The sequence below is a fragment of the Eptesicus fuscus genome, chromosome 21 (assembly GCF_027574615.1).
Source record: "Eptesicus fuscus isolate TK198812 chromosome 21, DD_ASM_mEF_20220401, whole genome shotgun sequence".
Lineage (NCBI taxonomy): Eukaryota > Metazoa > Chordata > Mammalia > Chiroptera > Vespertilionidae > Eptesicus > Eptesicus fuscus.
This window is the reverse complement of record NC_072493.1, coordinates 46,127,138-46,140,187: the sequence shown is the minus strand read 5'-3', so window position 1 is coordinate 46,140,187 and position 13,050 is coordinate 46,127,138. Positions and strand designations below refer to the sequence as shown.

At 45.1% G+C, this 13,050-nt stretch overlaps 1 protein-coding gene across 1 annotated transcript; it reads right to left on the bottom strand.

The window, feature by feature from the left end:
* Window positions 1–4,019, bottom strand: LOC103304413 (zinc finger protein 615-like). The gene is made up of 4 exons (XM_054710043.1): window positions 3,878–4,019; window positions 3,503–3,598; window positions 899–1,637; window positions 1–724 (listed from the first exon to the last, which is right to left on the bottom strand). Exons 1-4 carry the CDS (start codon window positions 4,017–4,019, stop codon window positions 1–3), a joined length of 1,701 nt encoding a protein of 566 aa, XP_054566018.1.
* Window positions 4,020–13,050: the final 9,031 nt, after the last annotated feature.

Below are 13,050 nucleotides of genomic sequence, written 5' to 3'. Positions count from 1 at the left end.
CTACAATATATAAGGTTTCCCTCCTGTATGAATCCGCTGATGTACAATCAGCTTGTTCTTCACTGCGAAGCCTTTTCCACATTCACCGCATACATAGGGTTTCTCTCCCGTGTGAATGAGCCGATGTACATTGAGTTTATACTTCTGAGTAAAGCCTTTCCCACATTCGTTGCACATATATGGTTTCTCAGAAGTATGAGTTTGCTCATGGACAGTGAGACCCCCCTTCATGCTGAAGCCTTTTCCACATACATTGCACACATAGGGTTTCTCTCCTGTATGTGTTCGCTGGTGTCTGATGAGAGGGCACATCCAGGGGAAGCATTTCCCACACTCATTACATACATAAGGTTTATCTCCAGTATGAATTCGCTGATGTACCATGAGGCAGTGCTTCATTGAGAAGCTTTTCCCACATTCACTACACACATACGGTTTCTCTGAAGTATGAGTTCTTCGATGTACAGTGAGATCAGTCTTCATGGTGAAGCCTTTTTCACATAACACACATACATAGGGCTTCTCTCCTGTATGTGCTCGCTGATGTCTGATGAGAGTGTTCTTCCAGGTGAAGTCTTTCCCACACTCATTACATATGTAAGGTTTCTCTCCAGTATGAGTTCGTTGATGTAGGATGAGGCCACGCTTCACTGAAAAGCCTCTTCCACATTCTGTGCATGTATAAGGTTTCTCTCCTGTATGAGTTTTCTGATGGGTAGTGAGACTAAACTTCGTAGAGAACGTCTTCCCACAGAGACTGCATCCATGAGGTTTCTCTCCTGTATGAGTGTTTTGATGGTTAGTGAGACAAAACTTTGTAGAGAAGGTCTTCCCACATATATTGCATCCATGGGGTTTCTCTCCTGTATGAATTTTTTGATGGGTAGTGAGACTAAACTTTGTAGAGAAGTTCTTTCCACATAAACTGCACCCATGGGGTTTCTCTCCTGTATGACATCGCTGATGATAAATGAGCCGAGACTTTTTGATGAATGCTTTACCACATTCATTACACGCATAAGAGTTCTGTCTCATGTGAGTTTTCTGATGTATACTGAACTGTGATGTTGTGAGGAAGGTTTTGTTACATTTAGTGCATTCATATTGCTTCAGATCTTCATGAATCCTTTGATGGTCACTAAGCCTGGACTTCCTAGAGAAGGCTTTACTACATGGACTGCATCCATTAGGTTTCTCTCTAGAATGAACTCTCTGATGATCAGTGAGCTGAGACATTTTCTTGAAGGCTTTCCCACATTCAGCGCCTATGTGGACTTTCTCAATGTGGTGAGTGCTCTGTTCCTGAATGGCCTGCAACTTATTATTGATGGGTTTGGTGCTGACAGGCAATATAATTTCAGTGTAAAATTGTTCATGGTTAGCATGCAGAATGGGTGTCTCTTCTCCTTTCAACTCAACAAAGTTCTTTATGTTACAGTTTCTGTTTTGGTTTTCAAAACTTAACTTTGATATTGGAAGTTTTTCATGTATCTCAAACATAGTGTGATTTTGCTTTAATAGGAAATTACCTTTGCTCTGATTAACAATATCTCCAAACATACTATTTTCACAGCATCTTTCCAGACTCGGAATGCTTCGACTTTGCAAGGGATACTGCAGAGAATCACCAACTGTACCTACTAGTAGGACAGAAAAGAAAAGTGAATCATTGTGTAATCTCTCATAAACTTAGTTTGAAATAAAGCTTTTTACAAAATGCCTTCATATGAAGTAACTATTTACTGACAAGCCTATGTGTTGTAGAATAAGAAATAAACTTAGTCTATGTCCACAGTACTTGACAATAAGCTTGTAAAACTCTATAATTTCCTAAGTGATAGGAGTATGTTTTGCTATACACACAAAAAAAAACCCAAAATGTTTTATAACAGTGGAGTTTTTGCTAATAAGATGATTTAACATTCCTACAAAGCCTCAGGATGGATCTAGTCACCAGAAAGACCAACTGATTAGTAAATTGGACTTTCAGCTCTACACACTGACCTCTGAGAAAGGACGGAGGATCTAAAGATTAAAGCTCTATTAAAACCATTATTTTTCCCCAGCCGGAGTGGCCCGGTTGGTTGAACATCGTCCTGTGCATGGCTCAATTTCTGGTCAGGGCACATACCTGGGTTGCAGATTTGATTCCTGGTCAAGGAGCAAACAGAAGGCAACCAAGTTCTCTCTCCTTCTGTCTCTCTCTCCTATCCCCCTTCCTCTCTTCTTTCTATGCATGTTCTTGGGGTTTCCTAGACCCCAAGTTAGTGTTTTTCTTTGTTTTTTCTTTTTACTTATTTTCCCCCCTGTCCACAGTATTTCTTCATGGCTTATTTACAAAAGGAACTATTCCTTAGATCAAATATCCATGTTTCATAGTTCAAGAACATGCGTGAGTGACAAACTTCCATGGAATTCAACCCAAAGAAATTATTTGCATTCCAAGATCACTTTGCACTCTGAACGGTATTGGTCTTCCTCATCCACTCAAAATCTTTCATAGAATCATAATTTCTGTAGAAATCTGTGTATGCCACCTTTCTTGGTTTTTGCCTCAGAAAATTGACAGAAAGCTGTAACCCCCAGTGATACAATGATGGCTCCAACAATATGATATGGCAGACGTTTGGCTAGAAGGCCATGTACCTAGGTTTTGTCAAAGCACTGGAAGATATGGTAGTTATATTCTCCTAGGGAGGCAAAAGAAGGATCGGTAGTGGACTGACTCCTCCAGTAAAGCCTAAGATGTTTAATGGCTTAGGCTTTTAGGGGAGGAACAAAGTTTCCCCTATCCTCAAGGATCTCCTGGCTGATCTAATAACCAAATACCCTGTATAAAAAATTCTTGCCGAAACCGGTTTGGCTCAGTGGATAGAGCGTCAGCCTGCTGACTGAAGGATCCCAGGTTCGATTCTGGTCAGGGGCATGTACCTTGGTTGCGGGCACATCCCCAGTGCGGGGGGTGCAGGAGGCAGCTGATCAATGTTTCTCTCTCATCGATGTTTCTAACTCTCTATCCCTCTCCCTCTCTGTACAAAATCAATAAATTATATTTTTTTAAAAAATTCTTAACCAGCCCTAGCTAGTTTGGCTCAGTGGATAGAGCATCAGCCTGTGGAAGGAAGGGTCCTAGGTTCAATTCCGGTGGACAACACATGCTTGGGTTGTGGGCTTGATCCCCAGTAGGCGGTGTGCAGGAGGCAGCTGATCAATGATTCTCTCTCATCATTGCTATTTCTACCTCTCTCTCTCCCTCTCCCTTCCCCTCAGAAATAAATAAAAATATGTTTAAAAAACACACACAAACAAACATGATGTAATTAAAATAAACATGGGTCAGATCTCAGGAGAGACAAAGGGGGTATGCTTTCCCCTAAACTTCTACAAAGAAAAAGGGTTCTCATATGTGGAGAGGTGGTTGAGTTCCCTCATTCACTGTCACAGCTCTGATGCCGCCTCTGACTAGAATTTGCCTTCGCCTTGTTGGTTCTCCCCACCTCACCTGGAGAGACTAGACAGTGGAGTCCACGCTGTACTGTCCACGATTCTTCCCCTCGTTCCAACTTGGAGAGCACATCTGGTTTACTGACTCGATACCCTGCTCATGAAAATCAAAAGAAGACTTAGACATACTACATTGAGTTAGGAGTCTGTCAAGGGAGAATGTTACATTTCAGGAAATGACCAGGTTTCACATCTGTGACACAAAGACTTTTCTCTCAGGAGAGGAGAGATTATACCCTCTTGTCTGACACAAGAAATGCATCAAGATTCTATCATTTCAGAGAACTGTAGTCATTCTAAAGAGTTAAGCAGCTGAGGGGGAAAACCCCACTATCAGGGCACCTTTTGAGTGACACATGGGAGCTGTCCTCACCCACTGACACCAGGTGGCGGTAGTTCTCCATCATCACGTCCCTGTATAGGTCCTTCTGCTCGGGGCCCAGGAGCTGCCACTCCTCCCAGGTGAAGTCCACGGCCACATCGTGAAATGTCAGGGGTTCCTGTAACAACTCCATGTTGTGTAATGGCGTGACGTCCTTTAGATGATTTGCGTCAATGTAACACACATTCAAACCTGTAGAGAATGTTTGTGGGTTTATTAGAGCCAAACTGATGACTACTGCCGGAAAGCAAACTCTAAACGGATTGGGAAAATGCTCTAGAAAATGGCAGTTCTGTACTTTATTTTATACATTATAATCAAAAGGAAAGATATACGTGGGTTACATGACATCCACTGATGATAGATTAGGGAGGTGGCAAAAAGCAGGAGGGGTGTACCTCTAGGATTAGATAAAAAGTGAAATGACAAACCCATACTTATTTACATACGTGGGTACAGAATAATTAACAGTCAACAATGAAGTCAATCAACAATGAGGGGATGTGTGGTCTCTGCTCTGGTGCGATACCGGTGCTTTGAGGGTCATAGGAAAATGGTATTACTTTGTATGCTATTGTAGATACAAAATGATAAAAATAGGCTCAGTTAAGGGAAAGACTGACTTTTGTCAGGGGAGATTCTAGCATAGGACATGACTACCGCCATGAACTGCTTTTAGTTAAAGAGTCTTAATTTCAGACCATCTTGTGTTTACTTTAGGTCTCTGATTTCATAAGACCTCCAAGCAGGCCTCCCCTGAACTTTACAGGTTTAGTATGTGGCCCTTTTTCACCCACATATGGAAGAAATATTAGTCTTTCTGCTCATTTTCACTTTATAGGCTGCATCTATAGAGCTAATGGGGTTTTATTTCCATATACACTTGAATAATTACATGCCAAGTAAAAACAAACTGGGGCAAAATTAGGTTTTCTGTTGTTCATATGGAAAATAATACAATAATTAATAGATAATACAAGAATAAACTGTGTTTCGAGTACTCAGAACTGTTAACCTACTTTTGCCCCACTGTTTTATAACTGTGTATTCAGTCACCTGTGCATTCATCCAATTAGAAATACCTATAATGTTAAGAAGTTCAATGTTCTTATTCACCTCACATACACATAAACCATCCAGATGAATGAAGGTGTTTGTTTTTTTTAACCCTCACCCAAGGATATTTTCCCCTTGATTTTTAGAGAGAGGGAAAGACAGAGGGAAATATCAATGTGAGAGAAACATAATTGGTTGCTTCCTGCATGAGCCCCAAATAGGGCCCCTGTCTGGGAGGAGCGTGCAACCAACGTACATGCCCTTGACCTGGAATGGAATCTGGGGCCCTTTGGTCCACAGGCTGATGATCTATCCACTGTGCCAAAATGGTTAGGGTGAGGAGGTGGGTTTTTGTTGTTGTTTTTTCTGTATACTATTCTTTATTGAAGGGTCCCACACCCTCATGGGACCCCAGCCAAGCCAGAAACCAGACAGGTCCTCCGTTTACAGCAGGAGGCCTGGAAGGGGAGGGGAATGACTTACGATCCCACCACGCCTCCCTGGAAACAGAAACCACCACAGACAGACAGACAAGGGCTGGGGAAGAGAACGTGCCTCACTCTAGGTTCTCTCCCCATCACCCCCACTTGAAAAGAAAGTCAAACACTGGTTACACAGCACCCCAGGCCCCCCCCCCCCATAGCAGTGTTTGTGGGGCTCCCCTCTGCAAGTGACAGCCCCCAGGCAGCTTCCCATGCTCTTCCTCCACTTTGGTTTGCTCCTGGCATCTCCGTGCCCTCTTCCTTCCTGCAGCCTCCGGCCCGTCACCTGGTCATCTAGCACCTACTCGAACCTTCTCTCTCATCTCTAGGGCTTCCCTGCCCCAAGGCTTCTGGGGAAGCAGCGTCTCAGGCATCCTCTCTCTTCCCACAAGGGCCCACCAGGCCCCTCTGCCCAGGACATGGCCTCACACAGCTGCCCCACTCTCCTTGAGGTCAGGGGCTGAGCACTGCTGTCTCATTCGCAGAGGAATAGTGTATGGGGGGTAGCGGGGCCCTGGGGGCCGTTGGGCCGGGTATGGTTGGGGCTGCTGGGGATAATAGTTGTGCTTTTTAGGCTGGAAGTGCTGAGGTTCAGGCTGTGCAGCACCCCCTCCCCGGGATCGGCCCCCTCCATCCAGGGAATTCCTGCGGGGACGGTGGGACCTTCGGGGACATGGGGGCCTGTGGGGAGGGGTGGCCGCTGGGGGAGTAACCTCCTCAGGGGGTTGGGGTGGCGCTGGGGCCTCCCCGCTCCCCATCCCTGGCCAGGACTCGCGGTGTTCGGGGTTGCTCTTGAAGGGGAAGCGCAGCTTACAGTCGTGAGGGGGCAAAAAGCGGGTTGGGGGCCTGCGCAGCCCCCCACCCCGGCCCCCAGAGCCCTGCAGTCCTTGCAGCTGCAACTGCTCCTGCTTGAGCCAGCGAAGGCGGCCACGACGAAAGGCCGGGTCCTCCTCCATCAGCCGTGACACCCGCTCCCAGCTGGACAGGGGTGGCGAAGTAGGCTGGCCCCCACCCGTGCACCAGGCCTCTATCCTATCTAATAAAAGAATAAGATGCAAATTGACCATCACTCCAACACACAAGATGGCTGCCCCCATGTGGACACAAGATGGCCACCACAAGATGGCCTGCAGGGGAGAGCAGTTGGGAGGGACCAAGCCTGCAAGGGAGGGCAGTTGTGGGTGATCAGGCTGGCAGGGAGAGGCAGTTAGGGGTGACCAGGCTGGCAGAGAAGGGAAGTTGGGGGCGACCGGGCCTGCAGGGAAGGGCAGTTGGGGAGGACCCAGGCCTGCAGGGGAGGGAAGTTTTGGGGGGACCAGGCCTGCATGGGAGGGCAGTTAGGGGTGACTAAGCCTGCAGGGGAGGGCAGTTAGGGGTGACCAGGCCTTTAGCGGGGGGGTCAGTTAAGGGGCAATCAGGCTGGCAGGGGAGCAGTTAGGCATCAATTAGGCTGGCAGGGGAGTGGTTAGTGGGTGATCAGGCTGGCAGGCAGAAGTGGTTATGGGCAATCAGGAAGGCAGGCAGGTGAGCAGATGGGAGCCAGCAGACCTGGATTGTGAGAGGGATGTCCGACTGCCTGTTTAGGCCCGATCCTACTGGGATCTGCCCGTTTAGACCTGATCCCTCAAGGGGTCCCATATTGGAGAGAGTGCCAGCTGGGCTGAGGGACACACACACACACACACACACACACACCCCGTGCACAAATTTTGTGCACTGGGCCTCTAGTATTGATATAAGAAAGGTCCAAATGTGTAGATAATTTTAATGATTTCAATAGAGCCAAAGTGAGGACAATTGCTGGGAAGCAAAAGAATAACGGATTGAGAAAATGCTCTGGAGACTGGAAGTTTTGCACTTTATTTTATACATTCGAATCAAAGGAGAAGACATAAGGGAGTTACATGAAATCCACTGATGACAGATTAGGGAGGTGGGAGAAAGCAAACTGGGGAAAGCAAATCAGGGAAATCTCTTTTTGGATAAAAAGTAAAATGAATAGACACATAGTTGTTTTAAATAGGTGTGTATAGGATAGTACACAAACAACACAATAAGAATAACAATGAGGGTTCTGTGATCTGCTCTGGTGGGAGATTGTGCCCTGAGGGACCTGGAAAAAAAGGAAATTACCCTGACATTCCAAAGGGGTTATTCTAGATGCAAAAAGACAATGGACAGGCTCAGTTAAGGTAAAGATTGACCTGTGTCAAGGAAGATACAGGTGTAGGATATGACTACGAGCCATGGCTGGCTTTTGGTTAGAAAGTTTTAATTTCATACCATCCTATGTGGTTACTTTTAGCCTCTTGGTTTGTAAGGCCCTCCACGCAGGCCTCCCCCGAGCTTTTCAAGTTTAGTAGGTGGCCCCTTTTGCACCACACTGTGATGAGGAGAATATTCAATGTCTGGTACATTTTCTCTGAGACCTCATGCTACTGTGTTCCTGACCACAATGCCCACAGTATTGCTGGTGTCCCTTTCTTTGGTCTCCCACAAGTATTTATTTTTTAGGAACATAAAGCTTTAGGTTCTAGATGTGGTAGACTTATTCCTTTATTCCAGGGAGCTTAAGTGGAATGATTGCAAAAAAATAAATAAATGATGAAATGACACTGTAAGGGAAAATAATTTTTCCTTCTCTTCTAGGTTCGTTGGCTGGTCTAATAATTAAATTGATATGACAGATTAACAGTGGGAAATAATAATAAAAAGTTTAATAACAGATCAACCAAAGGACTTGTATGCATGCATATAAGCCTAACCAATGGACACAGACAACAGGGGGGTGAGGGCATGAGTGGGGGGCGGTTTAGGGGGTGTAATGGGAGAATAAGGACACATATGTAACACCTTGATCAATAAAGAAATTTTAAAAAGTTTAATAACATGTAAACCTTTTGTATACGCGGAAGTGACCCACAAACATTTCCTGAGAGATTAACATTTTCCAATTTGCAGACCAAAATGTCACAACGACCCAGTTCTGCCTTTGCAGGGCAAAAGGTGCCACAGAGGATATGTGGCCAACGGGCGTTGCTGGTTTGGTAACTTGGGTCTGCAGTTAGTGAACTACTGAATTACTTGTTAAAGAACAGCCGAAACCGGTTTGGCTCAGTGGATAGAGCGTTGGCCTGGGGACTGACCGGTCCCAGGTTCGATTCCGGTCAAGGGCATGTACCTTGGTTGCGGGCACATCCCCAATGGGGGGTGTGCAGGAGGCAGCTGATCGATGTTTCCAACTCTCTATACCTCTCCCTTCCTCTTCTTTAAAAAATTAATTTAAAAAAAAAATAAATAAAATATATTAAAAAACAAAACAGGATTGGGCCCCAACCGGTTTGGCTCAGTGGATAGAGCGTCAGCCTGCGGACTGAAGGGTCCCAGGTTCGATTCCGGTCAAGGGCATGTACCTTGGTTGCAGGGCACATCCCCAGTAGGGGGTGTGCAGGAGGCAGCTGCTCGATGTTTCTAACTCTCTATCCCTCTCCCTTCCTCTTCTGTAAGAAATCAATAAAATATATATTTTTAAAAACACACACACACACAAAAAAACAGGATTGGACGGATCCCAACAGCAGCCCGGGTGGTAACCTTAAAGAAACACTAGGGGTGCTGCGCGTCCAAACCTTCTGCCTCAGAAGCCTCTCGGGATCACAGACACGGATCACAAAGCCCTGTTCACAGGAAACCGGACCAGACACTCCCACGTAGGGACCAGCCCAACCTGAACCTGACACCATGATCATCCTACTGATTCCTCACACGTGGGGTCCCAGGAGGACACGGGAGTTATCTCCACAGACTATTAACGGTGCACCGACCCCCAGGGCACCCCAACCACAGGCACACGCCTCTCGGGCCAAACCCCGGGGCCATCTGGTTCCCCTTAGCTACCTCCCCCTCCGACCCCGGGGATAACTCCACTCTCCGCACTCCACGTCCACACGTCACCCTGAGAGAAACAAAACTTCTGCTGTGACGAAAACACTTCTAGGTGCAAACCCACACACTCACCTGAAGTTCCCCCACAAACCACCGGGGCAGCGCAAACGTTTCATTTCCGCAAACCGCTTCAACCTCTGCACAGGCCCCCCACTCCGTCTCCGCGGCCTCCGCGTTTGAAGAAACGCAGACAACGATTTCCGGTTTTTTGGTGGCAATATGTCCGCGCTCGTGTCGCGGCTGCGCCATGGGGGCCGCCATGTTGGGATTCCTGACTGCCGTACAGAAGGCAGAGCCACGCTTCGGGACCCGGAGCAAGGGATGGCGGGAAAATGGGAAGGTGCTGAAATTATCTCGTTTTCTGGCACTTCCACGCTTGTGAAAAATGGGTAAGTTTTCCCTGACCGGTTTGGCTCAGTGGGTAGAGCATCAGCCTTCGGACTCAGGGGTGCCGGGTTCGATTCCTGTCAAAGGCATGTACCTTGGTTGCGGGCACATACCCAGTGGGGAGTGTGCAGGAGGCGGCTGGTGGATGTTTCTCTCTCATCCATGTTTCTGACTCTATTCCTCTCTGTAAAAAAATCAATAAAATATATATTTTTAAAAGGGTAAATTTTCAGAGCTTCGCGATGCAAACAGTGTGACCTGAGTTGCTTCCAGAGGGCCGCGCCGAAAAGTGCTTTAGCCGCCCGTTTCCAAATGAATTAATTCACATGTCACTTTCGCAGCGGAAGAGGCACTGCTGAAAGGAACAATGGAAGATAATACACCTGGTAAACAGATACCCACGGATAGCTCTGGCCAGAATATAATTGGTCAGTGTGTGTGTGTGTGTGTGTGTTTTGTTTGTTTTCAAGAACAAAAACGTTTTCAGAAACTGGTACACTGTGAGGCTGGCCATTACCAACTAGGAGAAAAGAACTGCTGGGATGAGTCTAACTTGTCACTGGGGGTAGGGACTCAGAAAAAAAAAAAAAAAAAAGCCACTAGCGTGAGGCCAGTAAAAGTCTGGAATCAACGGCAAGGGCATAACCGGAATGCATCCCATTACAAGGTGATGGAGTTGTAATCCAGGACTTAGGGTTTCCAAGAATGTCAAGGTGAGGTGTGCAGTCCAGAGGGTGTGGCTCAGTTGGTTGAGCGACCTCCCAGTCAGGGCACAAGTCCCCGGTAGGGCTTGCAGGAGGCAGCCAATCAATGTTTCTCTCTCATAGATGTTTCTCTCTCTCCCTTTCCTTTCCTGTCTCTCTAAAATCAATTATATATATATATATATATTTTAAATGAGGTGTGCATCAGGCTGTTAAAAAGGCATAATCCTGGACCCCGGTTCAGTACTGGGGCTTCTGGTTTCAGGGTGTGGGATGTGATTAGGGAATTTGCATTCATTTACTTTTCTCAAGCAGGAAGCCTGTTGTAGAAAATCATTAGAAACAGCCCTGTATTGGACTTACCTGGTGATCATTTTTTGTTTTCCTGGTGATCATTTTGTACGTTATATACATGTCTAATTACTAATTTGTATGTTTAAAACTAATATAATGCTGTATGTCAACTGTAAACGAAAAACAATTTAATATATATTTACTTATTTCAGAGAGGGAGAGGGAGATAGAAACATCAATGATGACAGAGAACCATTGATTGGCTGCTTCCTGCATGCCCCCCACTGGGGACCAAGCCCCCAACCCTGGCATATGCCCTGACTGGGAATCAAACCGTGACCTCCTGGTTCATAGTTTGATGCTCAACCACCAGCCCAGGTTCCTGGGCAACCAAAGCTTCAGCTTCACAAGACTCTTAGGACCACAGACACTGATCACACAGCCGATTATTCCCAAACCTGGACCAGATGCCCTCATGTGATGACCACCCATGGCCCATCAGCATTGAGCCCCATACTGAATCCTGACCCAGAACCTGACACTGCATTCATCCTAAATGGCACCCCCATCCATTAAAAACAGAGTGGCCTGCAAAGACCGTGATGGCGGGGACACGGTCATTGATCTCTACAGACCCCGAATCATCTGATGACCCCAAATGTACCCCAACCACAGGCAGGTGTATCCCCTCCTTCCTTGCAAGTACCTTGGCGCTCCTTTCACCTGACCCCCCCATAATAATTCCATGGACCAGCTATACCACTTCCACCCTGTGATGTCATGTTCCCTGTGAGAGACAAACCTCATATGAAACAAAATTTTTCTAGAATTTTCAAAAAATGAGAACACACTGTTTAAGGTGGTAAAATACACATGAATTTTTACCATTAAAAATATTTTTTTATTGATTTCAGAGAGGAAGGGAGAGGGAAAAGAGATAGAAACATCAATGATGAGAGAGAATCATTGACTGGCCACCTCCTGCATGCCCCCAACCAGAGATTGAGCCCACAATTTGGGCATGTGCCCTGACTGGGGATTGAACTGTGACCTCCTGGCTCATATGTTGACACTCAACCACTGAGCCTCACCAAACAGGCAATAAAATATATTTTTTTAAAAAGAGTGTCATAATATAAGCCAAACATAATTGAATTTTGTTTCGTGAATACCCCATTTTAAAAGAAGTTTAGCCTGCCATGAAATATATATAATTACATATATAAACATTTTATAATATGGAAATGTTAGAAAATTAAAATAAAATTAGATCATATCCTACATTTTCTCTGTTCTGTGACCATTTCTTGGTATTTTTCTTTTTTATGTCCTCAATTTTTTTTTGAGGAGTACTAATCAGGTATTTTGTATATTAACCAATCTTTTAAGTTGGAATGAAAGAATTGCAAAAGTTAATTACATAATGAAACAGGCATAGAACACTTTTATGTTGCGCATATTAAAATTTGATCCATGCCACTATTTCAAGCTTCACTCAAAGGCTAGGCAACTAGAAATATGGTGAAGGTATCCTGTCCCCAATTGCCTGTGAGGTGTACTATCTGCTTAGACTTGTGACAGAATGCTTTTTCATTCAAGCCTTCTTGCCTTCACTCCATTACCTAAGCTTTCGCTAAAGACCACCAAATTGAATGTGTTCATGTGATATTTCAGCAAGGATTTGCTGGCAAATGATGAGGCAACATAAATTACTGTAAATTATACCATTTGCATTGCAAGACGAAATTATTTTCTAGTGTGAACTGACATCTATTGAAGTTTTACTTTTGGACAGATGCTTTCCCATAATTAAAATATTTATTAATTCATAATCTCTGATGATCACATTCGATAGGGTTTACTTACCACAAAAGGATTTCCCAATTTGTTACATTCATGGGATGTGCCTCAATGAACACTCTTTAGATATATAACGTCCTAAAATATTTTCACCAAGGCTGATTGTATCTGAGTTATTTTGTAATTTTTTATCGAGAGATAATATGACATACTTGATCAGTAAACACAGTTTCAGACTCTTTGTATTAAGTCATTTTCATTGCATACTATCTTCTTCTTTTTTTAAAAAATATATTTTACTGATTTTTTTATAGAGAGGAAGGGAGAGATATAGAGAGTTAGAAACAATGATGAGAGAGAAACATCGATCAGCTGCCTCCTGCACACCCCCAACTGGGGATGTGCCCGCAACCAAGGTACATGCCCTTGACCGGAATCGAACCCGGGACACTTCAGTCCGCAGGCCAATGCTCTATCCACTGAGCCAAACCAGCGA

What these genes read in the sequence shown, in the direction of transcription:
- LOC103304413 (XM_054710043.1), bottom strand. Translation starts at nt 4,019, where the DNA reads ATGGAGTTGTTACAGGAACCCCTGACATTTCACGATGTGGCCGTGGAC. An exon ending in CCACTGTCTAGTCTCTCCAG is followed by an intron (nt 1,638 to 3,502) that starts GTGAGGTGGGGA and finishes TCCTACTAGTAG; the next exon opens with GTACAGTTGGTGATTCTCTG. An exon ending in GGAAAGAACTTCTCTACAAA is followed by an intron (nt 725 to 898) that starts GTTTAGTCTCAC and finishes TACGAAGTTTAG; the next exon opens with TCTCACTACCCATCAGAAAA.